This window comes from Diabrotica undecimpunctata, chromosome 9, assembly GCF_040954645.1.
Source record: "Diabrotica undecimpunctata isolate CICGRU chromosome 9, icDiaUnde3, whole genome shotgun sequence".
NCBI lineage: Eukaryota > Metazoa > Arthropoda > Insecta > Coleoptera > Chrysomelidae > Diabrotica > Diabrotica undecimpunctata.
Genome location: NC_092811.1, coordinates 84,351,567 through 84,369,316, shown reverse-complemented (window position 1 = coordinate 84,369,316; position 17,750 = coordinate 84,351,567). Strand labels below are relative to the sequence as shown.

The 17,750-nt window shown below is 33.6% G+C and overlaps 1 protein-coding gene across 3 annotated transcripts in view; it reads right to left on the bottom strand.

Moving 5' to 3' along the window:
* LOC140450208 (choline transporter-like protein 1) overlaps window positions 1-17,750 on the bottom strand; it is a 258,955-nt gene that overhangs the window by 187,408 nt on the left and 53,797 nt on the right. For all 3 annotated transcript variants that reach the window (XM_072543690.1, XM_072543689.1, XM_072543688.1), the window contains exon 2: window positions 8,517-8,560. In XM_072543690.1, the coding sequence (XP_072399791.1) occupies window positions 8,517-8,555 (39 nt within the window). In that variant the 5' untranslated portion in view covers window positions 8,556-8,560. The remainder of the gene's footprint in view (window positions 1-8,516; window positions 8,561-17,750) is intronic.

The window sequence follows — 17,750 nt, the reverse complement described above, 5'->3', positions numbered from 1 at the left end:
CTCTAGAGTTGTGAGCCGAACACCCATCCTGTTGGAAATAGACCTGAAAATTAATGGGAAGGCGTCGAACCGCCGGAATGATCTCATTATGTAAAAGTTGTAAATATTTGGGCCCGTTCAGGTTTCCATCGATAAAAAATGGACCGACAATATGGTCGCCTAACATCCCAGTCCAAACATTTAACTTTTGCGGATGCTGCGTTCGCACTTCAACACTGAGGTGCTTATTTTTCCTAGAATAATACCTTGCAACGGATGGATTGTGTTTTTTATGTAATCAAAATTAAGATTCGTCAGAAAATAAAATATTTTTTAAAAAGTGTACATTTTCATTCTGTTTATCTAACATAAATTCACAAAACTCCATCCGCCTAAAGTTATCTTCCGGAAACAGTTGTGTTGGTTGTATCTTAAAACAGTGATACCTTTTGAGAAGTCGCTGGACAGTTCGAGCATTCACGTTAATTTCCCTAGCTACTTGTACACTATTGCACGGTTCACTAGCTTCCACAAAAGCACAAATATCGATATCCCTGTTTTGAGGCTCCTCATTGACAGGTCTAACACGTGGTTCATTTCTTTCATGACACTTTTTAGAACTGTTTACACATCCCAAAGTTTGAAAATGTTTAATGGTATTTTAAACTGTTGTAACACTGGAAGGCAACAATAAATAAATCAATTACTTCGCGTATCGAATGACCCTGAAAGTACCATGTTACAAGTTGCACTTTTTCTTGGACGGTATACAACGTAATAGGCATTTTATTAATTATTTGTTTATTCTTTCAGAACTTCGTTTGAAATTTTTAATGTCAATGTAAAAATTACGACAATTCGTACCTATATACTATATATACTATAATATAGATGTGGAAACGTGTAACACCACAGCGATTGCCTATGTGTTGTATGGTCAATAAAACAATGTCGTGATCTGCATTTATTTTTTAGAGTGTAGACGCAAAATTTCGGGCCAATGCTTTTTAAGTGCATTTATTTTTTTCGAATCCTGAGAAAACTAATAAGTATTTTTGGAAAATATAAACGCAGAATGAAAAACTACATTATTACCGAGGGCCGAAAGTTCCTTAGAATAAACAAACATTTTCTTTTTAATGAGATATTTTAAATTAAAAATCACTTAATTTTCTCTTCTTTTTCACCCCTGTAGCTTACTAAAATAAAGATTATAGAAGTTTTCAGGGAATTTCGAACCTCAATAATAATGTAATCTTTCATTCTGCGTTTATATTTTTCAGCAATACCTATTAGTTTTCTTAGGAGTCGAAAAAAATTAATGTATTTAGAAAAGCATTGGCCCGAAATTGTGCGCCTACGCTCTTAATGAAAAACCCTGCTTATTTTTATGTTTTTAAAAGCTCCTTCCAATCTCGACGAACTATAACACAGTACCACAATTGTAGCGGATGACACATATTTTCAATGTAGACCTTTGTGGGTTTGAGGTGAAAGGAAATCGACGAGTGATAGGCGTGCGGTTATTATTTAAAAAATAATCAAGATTTTAGAATGAATTGATTGTCATAGAAATTATTTTCTTATTTTATAGATGAAGAAAACTAATCCTTATTAAATATATTTTTTTGGGAAAAGTCCTTTATCTATTTACTATTTAAATTAACAAACTTATGACTGATTACCTCATATGAGTCAAATGAGATTTAATGACTTGGGATTAGAAAAAGAGTCGTCTAGTAACTAAATATTTATTTCCATAAATATAAAAAATATGTTCAAATAAAAACTAACAATATATATATATATATATATATATATATATATATATATATATATATATATATATATATATATATGTATATATATAATCTGAGTCATCTATGTCTTCAGATTAATCAGTAGTATCTTCGCCTAGATCGACAACTACTGGTTCCATGACAATTTCAATGAAGTTATCAAGGTTCCACATATTCTGCTCTTCTTTCACTACATACTCGATGCATTGTGATTGGCTAAAAAGTACTAGGGGAGGAGAATAGGACAGTCGACTTGATAATTGAACCAGGAGATTTGAATCATTGTGTTTTTAAGATCGAGAACGAGAAGTCCGCTTTAAGAACAGTGTGTGGAATTATTATTGTGCTTTTAACAGCCAGAACAAGAAGTCCAGTTTGAGAACAGTGTGTGAAAAATAAGTATAAGTTTTCGTGTGTGAGTTTAAGTTGGTGAGCAGAACAGTTGTAGACGAATCGAGACCCAGGTCGAGACTCTTCCTTGTGTCCGAAGAGACTCCTAAATCTGTAAGAAAAGGAAAAAGTTATATAAAGTTTGTACAAGATAACCATTACCTAGAGTCGGGAGACGCATTTTGCGGAAAGAGTCCCATTATTATTAGTGTGAAACGAGTCGAAGGTGTTTTTTTTTACTTAGAGAGAAACTGAACGAGTGCTGGTTTTTGTGCAACAGTTTTTGGAGGGAGGAAGCAGAGGTACACGTGTTTTAGAAAATTGGACAGTATTTCGGGAACACAATCCGGAGACTAAGTCAGTATCCGTTTGGGAGACATCGCAGAAAGAAGATAAAAACGTCAGTCAATTTGTTTGTGAAATAAGCGTTGTATGTACACCATATATTTCATTTAAACTCATATCATAAAGCAATTAATAAAAAAGAGTTGAATTCATAAGTCACAAAATTTGCATATAATAAAATTTGTTTATTTTTAAGAAAGTTAATGAGAACAATTTTGCAGTAAATCAAATAAATTGGAATCATGATTGTGTTGCTTGTGTGAGCCCATTTCAAATAAGTAAAAGAAATAAATTAGACTTACTCACAATCGATTTAATTTTACTACCCAAAACGACCAGTTTCGCTTTCTAAAATTTGCAAAGCATCTTCACGTCAAACGGTACAAAGTAAATTAAATGCTGAAATTATAAAAAGCCCATATTTGGGTGCTGTCTTATAAAGATAAAGATCAAAAAAAGGTTATAGTAATTATGCCAATATTACCTGTCTGTGTTTATTAATATGCATAAAATTGATTTAGCAGACAAAGTAACAACCCACAAATTGGTAAGAGATAATCTATTGAGTTGTAATAAATTAGAAATAAACAAAATACTACTTACATGCTTGTACAAGAATTTTTATAGTTCAAACTATCCTGTATTGCTGATAATGGGTGATCTTCGGTCAATGTTGTAACTGTTTGACAATTAACGAGGAAGTTTCTTGAGGGGAGAGATGTTAACAGATGATATAGGAGTAAGGTATGACCTAAGTCACGAGACACAAAGCACAGAAGTAATGATTTTACTGACAACTCAACAGTGACGTGATACTTCTTCTAATAGGCTGGGCTGGAACGACCTATGTAAAGTTTTGTAAAAAAAATACTAAGTTTTAATTTCGCATTATCGACTCATTTTATCTCCCCCTCAAGAACTTTCCCGCTAATTATCAAACAGTTACAATAAACAGATAATCACCCATCACCAGCAATCCAGGATAGTTTGAACTATGTTTCACAAATCATTAATTAATAATTCTTGTACCGGCATGTAAGTAGTATATAGATAAATAGATTATCTTATACCAATTTGTGGTTTTTTACTTTGTCCGCTTCATCAATTTTATTCATATTAATAATCACAGACATGTAATATTGGCATAATTACTGTAATTGTTACCTTTATAAGACAGCACCCTAATGTGGGCTTTGTAATTTCAGCATTTAATTTACCTGGTACCGTTAGACCTGAAGATGCTTAGCAAAGTGTAGTAAGCGAAACCGGTCGTTTTGGTGGTAAAATTAAATTGATTGTAAGTCTTATTTTATTTCTTTTTACCTATTTGAAATGGACTCACACAGGCAACACATTCATGATTTGATATTTTTCAATTTACATATTTCCGAATAAAATGTTGGACCATCAGCGTTGTATATTATGTTGATATCTCTATATTGAAATTGTACAACTATAAAATAGTACATGTATTTAGTAAAATTGTTTTTAAGTTGTTCTCTTTATTTCCCAATAAACTGATTACTTCCCTTGTACCAGTTGTTTTCCTGTACCTAGTGTTGTATTTGGTGTTTGACTAATATTTTTATCACATTGTTTATTTGCTTTTGATAAGGACAAATTAAACAAACATTAAGACTGACATTAATAAATGCGCAAACCTGATAACCACCGCATATTTCCTCTGAGTTATCAATGTTCTAAAAGCAATAAATAACATGATAAATCTTTAATAATCCTTTTCTCCAAACAAATAACTACAATATGACGTGTTTTTTCTTCAAATTGTATTCAATTATAAAAGTTTGATAACAGTTTCTATTTTACGTTTAGCAGTTTGTTTGGCATATAAACAATAATTTCAATTATTATTATCACAAGCCTAAAACACTGTTAAGGTACACTTCGTAATAACATAATAATTCTATTGGAATTTGGTTATAAACATGGACGTATAAACACAGATGTGTTTATACGTCCATATTTGGACGTAAGCGCATTGTTTACCGTTTTCGAAGGTCTCCCTTGAAATTTCAAGATTTATCTGCATTACGCAACAATATATAATCAATAGTAGAAACATTCAGCTCCATTTTCCTGTTTCAAATGCCTCATATTTGTTGCCAAATCTCAAAATCGAAATTTAATGTTTTTTGTTTTTTTTTGTTTTGTTTATTGTTTTTTGAATAATGGACTCTGCCAATGAAAATTCCGTAGCAGCTGGTAAAAAAAGGGATAAATTTTATTGATCTCATGAGAATCGTAAAAAATGGCAAATATCGCGCAACGTTTATTTATTTAACAGCTTTTATAGAAACTGACTTCATTTGCGGCAAAACACCTTTAAAACGCATTTTGATTTTTATCGATAGAATACTCTGATCAGAAAATATCGAATTTTTACCATCGAGTTCATACAAATTTTATTTAGAAAGTTGATTTCGCTCGCGTAACTGACATTCAAAATCACTGGTCCCTTAAAGCGCTGTTTCTGAGAAAACGGTACCTTCTACACAAACATTACTAGAAAATATTTTGTTCAAAATTACCTCAGCTACATTTTTTGTTTGAAACACTTTTTTCTACGGCGTATAGATTCTTAGGAAATCGACATTTTTCGTTTTTTTCCCTGTGAGGGGGGTTATAGAGGGGGTAGGCGTGGTAAACTTTTTTGCATCGTTTTTGGCGTGCCATGATTGACATTTACATAGAAACAGAGAAACAAAAAATTATAATTAGTTAGAGAGAATACCTCGACAAAATCCTAAAAGCAGACAATGATAAACATTACGACAACATACACTCCGGAGCAACACATTGGATTCCGAGTTATGAAGAAGTGGCCATAATTATTTAAAACACAATCGCAGAGATCTAATAAAGCTCCTCATAAGCAGGGATTTGTCTCTTCCCCTAAAACTACGTCTAGTTAATTGCTACATTTTTCCGGTCTTACTGTATGGTATGGAGGCCTGGACGCTGACGGAGACGTTCACGAGAAAACTAGAAGCATTCGAAATGTGGGTGTACCGACGCATTCTTCGTATATCCAGGACCGAACATGTCACCAACATAGAGGTAATCCAAAGAATCGGAAAGGAGAAAGAAATCGTGAATACAATTAAACAAAGAAAGCTTGAATATCTAGGCCACATATTGAGACACGATAAGTACCGTCTGCTGCAATTGATTGCCCAGGGAAAAATAGACAGTAAGCGAGGGCCAGGCAGGAGAAGACACTCGTGGCTCCAAAATCTGAGGAAGTGGTTCGGGCTCACATCGGTCGAACTATTCAGAAGCGCCACAAACAAGATCAGAATTGCCATGTTAATAGCCAACGTTCGCAACGGACAGGGCACTTGACGAAGAAGAGACCTAATCTAAGGCGTCTAAGGAACATAAGCTTTTGAATGCGTCTGCGCGTACGCAGTATCCACAAAAGTTAAATGTTTTGATTTTAATTTTGGGAGATCATGTTATTTTCTTTTTCATTGAAATAAATTAAATGCAGTAAAATATCTTGAATTACTACGAAATCAAAATTATTCCTGCACTTCATTTGGTTTCAACAAATCGGCTATCCTTCAAATAATGCATAGACAAATTTATGCATAAGTAACTTGGATTACATTTTTTGTACGTATAAATACTACACGTGTAAATACTACAAACGGTACATTAAAATGACCACTCGGCCACCAGACTTAACTGCCCTAAATTTTTTGGGGAATGCTAAAGACTTTGGGGAATTTGTACAGGCACAAATTCGAGCGAACCTTGTCAACTTGAAGCTGTGACAAAAGGTAGTTGAGCTTAGCCAAAACATATCAGCAAATAAACTCAACGCCATGAGAAAGGCGTTGTATAATAGAATTTGTTTCTATTTGGCATAAGGTGGTGGTTTGTTTGGACATTGCATTCGATACGAATTGTATTTGGTTTTTAGTTTCTAATTTTTTGGAATTATTTTTAGTTTAAGTAGTGGTTTTGGAATTAATTATTTTATTTCATTTTTATACAACCAATTTTATTTTCACGCCCACTACTTCTAAAAATAGTTAAATAAAAATATGGTTTCCAAGATATTCTTTGGAAAATACCAAATAATGTCGAATTTTTATTTAAACGGCAAAATTTTTCGCCCAGGAAGAATCTTTTGACTCTTGCGTAGAAAGAAATTTTCTAACGTAATTCTGCGCCGACAATAAATCATTTGAAAATTGTTGTGCTACTCAGTATGTTCCTAAATTAGTGTGTCTGTTTCAAAATGACGGCAGTAGAACTGTGAAATTTATCCTAAATTGAGTTCTTAGTTAGTTAGGAACTTCTCTGTTCCTAAGAACATATCCAGTGATACGGAAGCATTCAATAATATATCATAAGTTATCAAACTTTGAAAATAGTTGATCACCTTGTACAAAGCCGACTAATCGTTTTAAAACGAAAGGTCGACTGGACTAAACCAGATTTTGGCTGTTAACCTAAAAACAAGAATCAACGTCAATTTGTGATGGGAGGAACAGCGGGGGCAAATGCAGGATAACTATAACTATAGCAGCGGAATTCTGTCTCCATGGCTTGGAAAATCGATACATAAGCGAATATTTATTGCGTCGAAATTCTACTGTAGTAATTTTCCCTTTTTTAAAGTTCAGTTAACTTAATAGCGCTAGAGGAGCTTGTATGACTAACACTTTTATTAGGTTTTTAGCCATTACTGGAACAAACCATGAGTAAATTTTGTATCTTTCCATTTCGGCCATTACACAGCGTGATTTTTATTTATTGCTTTTTAACTATTTTCAGTGTTTTGTTCTCATACATTTTCCGTAAAATAAAATCACTGATAATAAGCCATCCAAGGTGCCTCGAATGGTAATTAACGTTGTCCATTACGATGACAGAACCTTTTGGACTAAACTGAGGCAATCTTTGGAAGCATTCTTCGAATGCAACGGCAACGGATCCAACTAAAATCCCTTCATGGTAATAATAACGTCGTTAAGTAATGTAAGCAATCTTCTTTTACTAAAACTACATTAGTATTATCTCCGCATTTAATACAAATTCCGCCAAAGCTTGTTACATAGTATAAAAACATTGTTTTCCGCCACATTTTTCTGTTATGTCTGGATTAATTCAAGTCTCGGCTAGGTAAAAAATTTGCTTCCGTCATGATAATTGGAAAATACAAATGTCTATTGTTTTCTCTATTATTTTTGAAAGTATTCGCATAAGATTGTTTTTTAATCTTAAAATTTTGCATTCGAACAAACCAATCGCTAAAGCAGTTATACCAGTGGCAAACTGTGAGACATTTTTAATAAAAAAAACTGTGAGACAAATTTTGCATGAAGAAGTTTGTGCTAAGCTTGTGCCCAGACTCCTATTTGCGGAACGGAAGATTCATTATGAAGACATTTCTTCTGATTGCATCGAAAAGGGCTTAGACTTGCGACTAAACTCTGCGATAGTCTTCAAATTCAAGGCATTTTTTATTGTGTTCTTCAATATACGGGACGTAGTTCACATGGATAACACAAAGCCAAGCAGTTAATCAATAGTACCATTTAGAGGTTTAACGTATTCGAGAAAAAATTCGCAATTCACCAAGAAAAAATGTGGAAAGAGGACTCCTGGATCCTTAATCACAATAACGTGCCTGCTATCAATTCGAAGTCACCATCATGAAGTGCCCACCCTATTCGCCAGATTTAAGACTCTGTGACCTTTACCGGTTTCTATAAATAGAATTCTGCAATGAAATGACCTGCAGCACTGCTTCGAACAGTGGAAGGTTCGCATGCGAACCTTCCATTGTGCGAAACAGTGTAGGGATGCGAAAGGAAAGTATATTGAAGAATAAAAAATGAAAAATTATAAAATTGCTAAATAAAGATGTTACATTAACAGTCTTAGTACTTTTGTTTTTAATTACGATACCTCGTAAAACCAATATAAAAACTCTTATACAAGTTGTCAGTTTATACTTCTTGTACTCACCTCTTCTGGTTGGACAGCTCTGCTAAAACTCTCTCCCATCGTGCCTAAAACAAAAAAAAAATAAGAATAAACAAATTGCAAAACTTTACACAATTCAATATTTCACAATTATCATGATTAGTTGGTTCCGGTATATTTGTAGATGATTTCGTATAAATTGTTCAAATAAATCCATTCGAACATATAAAACAATAAAATATAATTTTATTTGGGAATAAAAGTACTCCACTTTGGAAAATAATTTGCCAATAGATAATACTAAAAAGACCACCCACCCCACAAACTATTAGAGCGGCTAAGAGGAGTCTCACGGAGTGACAGTGAAAATATAAATAAATAGATAATAGTGACAAGAAAAGAGAAACTGTTACAGTGAAATTAATAAATATTTTGTAACCTATTTTATTTTCAGAATAATACAGTAAGTGTAGAAATTAGCAGAAGGATATATCTGGCAAATGGAACCTATTATGGATTAAAAAATTTTTTAACAACAAGCCTAGTTACAAACAGAACGAAACTAGTGATATACAGAACTCTTATCAAGCCCATCCTTACCTACGCGTCGGAAACATGGACGATGACAAAGAGCGATGAAGAACGTTTAAGATGCTTTGAACCTAAAATCCTCCGGCATATCTATGGAGGAGTACAGGAGGGTGGATTATGGCGTAGACGCTAAAATTTCGAACTTTACCGCCTGTATGACAGACCTGATATTATTAGGTCCATCAAAATAAACCAGCTGCGGTGGTGCGGTGGTAATCGAATCCTATACCTCGGTCACATCATGAGGAACAGCGAAAGATATGGGTTACTGCAATTACTTCTACAAGGAAGAGTAGACGCGGACCAGGAAGGCGAAGGATTTAAGTTCTACGTACCACAAATATTTTCAGAACAGCAGTTTGCAAAATACAGGTTGCCATGATGGTCGCCAATATCCGAAACGGATAGCCACTACAAGAAGAAGACTAGGTAATGGTAGCTGTAAATAGTTAATTTGAAATATCGTTTGAATAATTATGTTAATAAAGAAGAAGACTGTAAAAGGTTTTTGCGAGAAAAACTTGTCGTTTTGAGGCGTTTGTAATAAAAGTGAAGTTTTTCTTGTATCAACTTAGAAATACAAATACTTTTATATTACACATATCTAAATAATACAAAGAGAAAGGAAAAACACATGAATTAAACCTTTTGACTGATAGCCTTGAAAGTATTTTTGAGCCACCCATTGTAGTATTGGGTATATGGTATATTCCGTTCTATAGTCCCATTTAAACTGAAGCATGTATAAACCATGCATATCATAGAATAATTCAAGAGTAACATAATATAAAAACTCATACGACTGTATGTGTGCAACACTTTACTGGATCCTCTGTATACCAGTATCATATCTCTGTATATCTCTGACTAGCTTTAACTTAAATGAATTTTTTGCGTGCACGAAGAACTAGGTTATAAAATCTTTTGTCTGCACTGTACTCGTGGGCTTGGTCGATTTAATTTTAGATCTTCGCTTTATGGTATTTAGGACGGGCGAACGCAAAAAAAAAACTAGAAATCTCAAATGAGTTACTTGAATTACATCATCAATGCGTATAAAAATATTTGAACACACTTGTTTTTAAATTTTATTTTGATCCATGTTTTTATATATTTACTTTTCTTTTGTCTTGGTTAATGTTATTAATATTTAGCCTTTTTATATCCCTTTCATTTGAGAGATAGAAACTACGCCGAGGATAAGTTTGAAAATAGTATACTGTGTATCTACAAATAGTTTATAGTAATAAAAACAATACATTTTCTGCAACCCAATGCCAACAAGTTCGGAATTGTCTGTTTACTATGGGGTACACATACTATTTTTCCAGAAATAGCATTTAATATTAAGTATTTAAAAATGCATCATTAAAAAAAATACATAAAAAAATACTGGACATCTTCTATTATATTATAAAAAAACCTCAAACCAGTCCCCGACCTAGGTTGAAAATAATATTAACTTAAAACATTAAGGAATTGTGTATTGTAACGATTTAAAAAAACGAGCTGTTTATTATGAATAATTTATATAAATTATTTATTTACAACACTTCTTTTTCTTTTTATGTAGACATGACTCTGTTTTTCAATGTGCCTCCAGTAAGTTGTAGTTCCATCGTTTTCGTGGTCTTCCTACTGATCGTCTTCCTATTGGGAACCGTCTCTTGTTGTCTTCACTTCTCTATTTATTGTCATTTGGCTTATATGATCGTTCCATTCTTTTCTTCTATTTCTTACCCAGTTCTTGATATTCACCATCTTGCATTTACGTCGTATATCTGTACATTCTAGCTCTGTCCTATAGCGTTTTACCATTAATTTTGTGTTTTTATCTCTGCTGTTTCTAACATCCTTTTTGTCCTCTCTGTGTCAGGTCGTGTTTCTGCCGCGTATGTAATTATTGGTCTAATGACTGTTTTGTAAATTCTGCCTTTCATTTCTTCACCGATATTTTTAATTTTCCATGTTTTTTCATTGAGGCAGCCTGCGGCTCTGTTTGCTCTACTCACTTAATCTTCCGCTTCAGTTTCGAGCTTTGCGTAGCTAGATAATGTGATGCCTAGATAATTAAACTCCATCACTTGTTCTGTTATCTAACCTTCCAGCTCAAATTTACATCTTAGTAAATTTATTGTTGTAATCATGCATTTTGTCTTTTTTGGAGAAATTAACATGTTACATTTTCTGGTGCTATATTAAATTGGTGCAACATACGTTGTAAATCGGTTACCTTGAGAGAGTAGTATTGCGTCGTCTGCATAGCAGATTATTGTAAGTTGTTTTTCTCCCACTTGGCATCCTTTTTTAGTTATTACTTTTTTGATTATTTCAGCTATAATCAGCTTGAACAATTGAGAACTAAGGGAATATCCCTGTCTTGTCCCATTGACAGCTTCAACAGGGTCGGTTAGTTCTTCTACTTTTACTTTTATTGTGTTGTTTTGGTAGATATTTTCTACGATTGTTAATTATTCCTAGAGGTATCTCTCTTGAGTACAATAAGTGAATAACGTCCTATAATTTGACCCTTTCAAATGCCTTCTTAAGGTCCACGAAACAAAGGTATGCTGGTTTGTTGTATTCTAATGATTTCTCTTGCATTTGCCTCATTATAAATATAGCGTCGGTGCATGATCTTCCCGACTTAAAACCTTGTTGTTCTTCTGCTAGTGTTATAATTTCATTCAGTTTATTTGTTATTACTTTGGTTGTTACTTTTAGTTTTGTGTTTATAAATAAATTCCTCTGTAATTTTCTGGATCCGATTTGTCTCCCTTTTTGAAGAGAGGTATAAGGATGCTTAATCTTCATGCTTGAGGAATTCTGGTTTGTTCTATTATTTTTTGGATTTGTTTTAATAGTTGTTTGGTCAGATCTGGTCCTCCGTACTTTAGGAGTTCGTTCGGTATTCTGTCCTCTCCTGGTGATTTTATATTTTTTTAATGCTTCCTCCTCAATATTTTTATTTCTTCGTTTGTCGTCTCCTCTGGTGTTATTGGTCCATTATCGTCACCTTTAGCAAATAGGATTCGAAAGTAGTCTACCCATGTTTCCTTCTGAATGTCTTTCGTTTTTATTAGTTCGTTCATCTCTTTTCTTTGTCCTCTGATTATTCTCCATATTTCTTTTTGTGTTCCGTAGAAGTCGTGTTCCATCTGTTTTGAGAAGCTCTGTCAGTGTTCCCTTTTTATTTGTCTAACTAAAGTATTCGTTTCATTTCTGATTCGTTTATAGTGGTTATATTTTTCGTTTTTTGTATATTCATTCATAGGTTTATGCTTGTTGTGTTTTTTGTGTTCTGTATTGTAAAAAGGCTTTCTTCTTTTCTTCACATTTTGTCTTCACTTCCTCTCTACACCATGGTGTTTTCTTTTTGATATGGTACTGAGTGTTCGTTACTTTCCTCTCTCCAAGTGATTCTGCTGCTGCGTTAATTGTTATTTTTTAGTTTTTCCCAGCTTTCCTCGATGTTATCGTTTTCTAATATTCCATTCCCAGCGATCTTCTTTGATATTCTTTTTCTGTATAAGTATTTTGTATTTAGTCCTTCGACTTTGATTTTTGTTTGTGTCGGCGCCACTCTCCTGGGTATGAAGTATTTCAGGATGATTCCTATTTTACATAATACTAGGCTATGGTCGCTACCTATATCTGCTGAGTTGAGGCATCTTACGTCGATTATTTTCGATGGATGTATATCTCCGTTGGCTATAACATAATCTATCAAATATCTTTGTCCACGGGTGTTATTAAATGCATATGTGTGTTGGTCTTTGTGGTCAAAAATGTGTTGTTTATTCTAAGTTCGTTATTCGTACAGAAGTTTATCCTCAGTTCTCCATTTTCGTTTTTAACATCTTCGTTATGTTTTTGCTTAAGTCCGGGTATTACTTGATTGCCTATTAGGGCGTTAAATCTTCCAATATTATCATCTTCCCTCAGACTTGATCTACTACTTGTTGTAATTGGTCATAATAAAACGTTTCCCTTGTTGTTTGAGGCTTATTTACAACACGATATTCAAAACTAATATTCAAATAATAACAGCGCTCCTTACATACAAAAATGCTTATTCTAGAATCATCTCGATTAATCTATCTTTATTCGTTACTATGAAGTGTATTCTAGAATGCCACGGTCACGCATGCGTCATTGCATTTTCTGGAATATCTCGGTTGCTATTTCAAACGTCGCGAAGATTCTCGTATATGAGTTATGATTTTCCTTGTGAGGTGAGAATCTTCAAAAGACCTCTGTGAAGGTGTCTTAGGTGTGTTGGATTCGGACGGCTACGCCTCACCGTAGCTGACCGCCTACCAACTAAACTCACCTCCTCTTTCTCCAACCGACGGGCCGGGGACCGCTCTTAACGAGCATTCTGGAACCTTGCAATATCAATTGTGACGTAATAGAAAAGCAAATTTAGTGAGTGTATTTATTATAAATAAAGCATAGTAAAACCACCTTTGTTCAGTCTGAAAATTATATTGTAAATTGTAACTAAAATCCTTGCAAGTGTAAATAAAAGTTTATTTTCAGTGTTTGTGCTTTTTAAAAAGTGTTTTCCAAAAGAACATTTATAATTCCCGTCAGCTGTGCTCAGGATGGCGGAATCTACAGGACTCTCTAGCTCTGCAAAAACCCCTCAAGAAGAAATAACAGTATACTGTCTTTGCAGGACACGATCTCTTCGGGTTAATGTAATTCGTGTAATTACTCTACACAGTAATTCGTATGCCGACTTGTCGGAAGATTACGTCAATCATGCTTCTCATAATCTTCCAATCCAGATTAGTTAGAGCACGCCATATGTCCTCATAGCGTTTCCTGTCTGTATAAGACTGCCTGGTCACCATAACAGCAAAGATGAAGGACCATCTTCTAATTGCAATACTCTTCCAACTTTAAGCTGTTGAATTTTTAGCTCATCCAAACGACCGAACTTTTTATTGAATACGGACAAGATTCCCTTAGTCACTTCGAGATCTTGGGCAACACAGTTTGCTTTGAAGTCGTTTTACGCAACATTAAAAAGATCCTGCTCGTGGTCACGCGAATCTAGCAGTCTTTCTTTCTACGTAATTTGACATAAATTCATTAAAACTTAGTGCTGTTAAAAATATACAGGGTGTTTCATTAAAAATAAAGATGACGTACTGTGCTAGACTTGCGTGAATCACCCTGTACATTTAGGTTTATGTTTAAAAAGCACACATTTAAATCTAAACGTTGACGTGTCCCAGTGATATATTATGCAAAGAATAAAATTATGACAGCAAATATATTGCATACAGCTCTTTAGGAAGGCAAGGAAACAAATATTGTTTAGATATTTATAAAGATCAGAATATTCTACAATTTAGAAATATTTGGTTAACGTATTCGGTGGACTTTAATATACATTTATGCCTCATATATATGTTCCGCGGTTGTGTGGATGCGTGTAATAAACTTATTTACCACGGTAACAAAAATAAAAAATAATAGAATCGAATAAAACGTAGAAAAAAGTGTTAATAATATTTATTTTGTAAAACGTAATTAATTCTCGAAGGGACGGTATTTTTTGTATATGTATCGCGGACCGATGCAAATGGTGTCTGAATGATTACTGAAAACTAAAACTCAACACAGAATACGCGTTCTTTTTTTTTTAAGGCCATAAACTTTTATTATCCGTCTGGTCGTTATATTAATTTCGTTTCCCATAAATGCAACGCAATCAAAATGTATAATTAAAGTGTCGAGTATATCTAATATCTGTAGTAAATAAACATATTGAAAAAACACATTTCTATTTCTTAGATAGATGTATATGCATGTTTTATTGACTATCGAGAAGCATTTGACTGCGTTAACCATCAAAAGATGATCGAAATTCTGAGAACAACTGGAGTTGACGAATAAGACTTGCGAATTATCTCAGAACTATACTGGCACCAAACGGCAACAATTGAAATAGAGCACACAACATCCGAAGACATACAAATCCGACGAGGAGTGAGACAGGGTTGCGTCTTATCACCGCTACTCTTTAATTTGTATTCGGAGTCTATATTCAGAGAAGCATTAGACGAGGTCCAAGGCGGAATTAAGATTAACGGAATCAGCATAGACAACATCAGATATGCTGATGATACCGTCTTAATAGCAAGCAACGCACAAGAACTACACAATATAATAAATGCAGTAGTTCACCACAGCGAAATGTACGTTTTACATCTAAACGTTTCCAAAACTAAAACTTTAGTATTTTCAAAGACACCAATAGGAATATTGCTCTGAACATAGTAGCTAATACGTTTTTTAAATCGAGCTCTCATAATTAATTTAAAAACTAGTGAAATACTAAAAATATTTTCGTTAATTAGGGATCCAGCAGTGAAATAACAAAAATAAACACAACAGAGATAGTAAGTTACTTTAAACATAACAGTTTTTACTATTATCAAATATTATTTTGGATAACCTACAAAATCTAGGACAGGTATTTATATAAAACCTGTTCCACTACAGACTAAGAAGGTTGTATGCCAGGACCGTACTCTAGTTACAAATGATAATTAAAAATGGATAGTTCTATTCAATCTGAAATTCCTACAACTAACAATACACCAAACAGCTCCTCATCATATCAATTTAATGGATCACCTACATATTCTTCCGTTACCAATCAAACACCACAATCCAATATATTTCCATCAAGAAAACAAGCAATTATTTTTGATTCAATTGAAAATACCAAACTAGATGATTACTTGTCCGCTTTGAGTCATCTGATACAACCAACCCAGATATCCTTCTGTTCAAAATTATCAAATAATGGAGTATGTATTTATTTAGCAAACGAAAAACTAGCTGAGGATTTCATAAACAGAAATGAAAAAATTCAAATAAACCATCAACTCTTACAAGCTCGTAGACTAATTAGCCCCAGTCAGCGATTAGTATTGTCCAATGTCTGTCCCTCAATCCCACACTCAGTCCTAATATCCGCATTAAAATCACATGGATTAAATCTTCTGTCACCTATAACATTCCTAAGAATAGGCACATCAACACCACAATTCCAACATATTTTGAGTTTCAGACGCCAAACATACATATCTCCACTAAATAACCAGCCCTTACCTGATTCTTTCCTTATCACATATGAGGAAACGACATACAGAATTTTCCTTTCATTAGATAACCAAGCTTGTCAAACATGTAAACAAACCAACCACTTAACAAAAAATTGTCCAATGTCTACTGCGATTACAACAGATAATTCAACATCAAATAATCCAGTTCCAAATATAAACCCAATTGAAAATACAACTAATCTATCAACTCAAAAAACCCAGACAAACACTAAACAACAACAATCAAAAGAAGAAAGCACACAACAAGAAACCCAACCACAAAATAACCAACAAGAAAAACCACACATGCAGCTAACCAAAGAAGATTCAGAAACAACAAACTACCCAAAAATAGATATAGAAAATAAGGCAACGCATATAAACACAGGGAAAGCACAAAACAAACGCACAATCTCCCAAGTCTCTCCACCAGCTACTACATCTACAGAGGAACCTACTTTTATTACACCAAAAAATAAAGAGAAGAAAGTAAAATCAGATCAAAATGTCAAACCACAAAAAACACTAGAAGAAATGCTAAGATACTGTAAACCTTTATTTGAGAACCCAAATTCCAACTACCCTATAACTTACGAACAGTTATTAGACTTTTTTGAAAACTGTGAGTACTCACCAGACCCGTTAAGTGTCACCAAAATGTATACAGAAGAAACAGCAGAGGTCACAGATCTATTAACTAATATATACCCTTACCTAAAGGACCGAAAAATTAAAGTCAAATGCACTCGAATAAAAAATAAAATATTAAAGCAAATCAACTTAGACCTTCAAACAGACTTAGAAAGCGACGCATCAATAGAAAATTAATAACACATCATTTTCAACTCTCTAATTCAATGGAACATAAATGGGTATTACACCCATTTAGAAATGTTAAAATTACTAATTTCAAAACATAAACCTAGTCTGATATGTTTACAAGAAACCCACTTCAAAAACAACAAAGCTCATGACTTGAAGAATTTTAATTGTTTTTTTAGAAATCGAGAAAATTCGAAAATTGCAAGCGGAGGGGTAGCAATCTACATAAAAGATAGCTTTGACGCTAAACTGATAAAACTCACAACAACTATTGAAGCAATTGGAATTAGAGTCACAGACACAATTTCTTTTTCAATTTGCAATATTTACATTCCCCCAATAAAGAACCCGATTCAAAAGAAATTTCAAACTTATTAAATCAACTACCTGCTCCAAGGATAATAATTGGAGATTTCAATGCACATAATCCGTTATAGGGTTCAGCAAAACTAACATCTCTAGGTCGAAAAATAGAAAAAATAATAGAAGAAGTCAACCTAAATATTCTTAACGACGGACAACATACGCGCTTTGACACAAGAACAGGTGAAGGCTCTTGTATAGATCTATGTATTTGCGAACCATCAATTACACATACTCTTACGTGGGATGTGTTACCAGATCTATATGATAGTGATCACTACCCTATCATAATAAGCAATGAACTACAATCAACTACCCCGCAACAACTAAAATGGAATTTAAAAGGCGCAAATTGGACAGAATTTCAAAATTA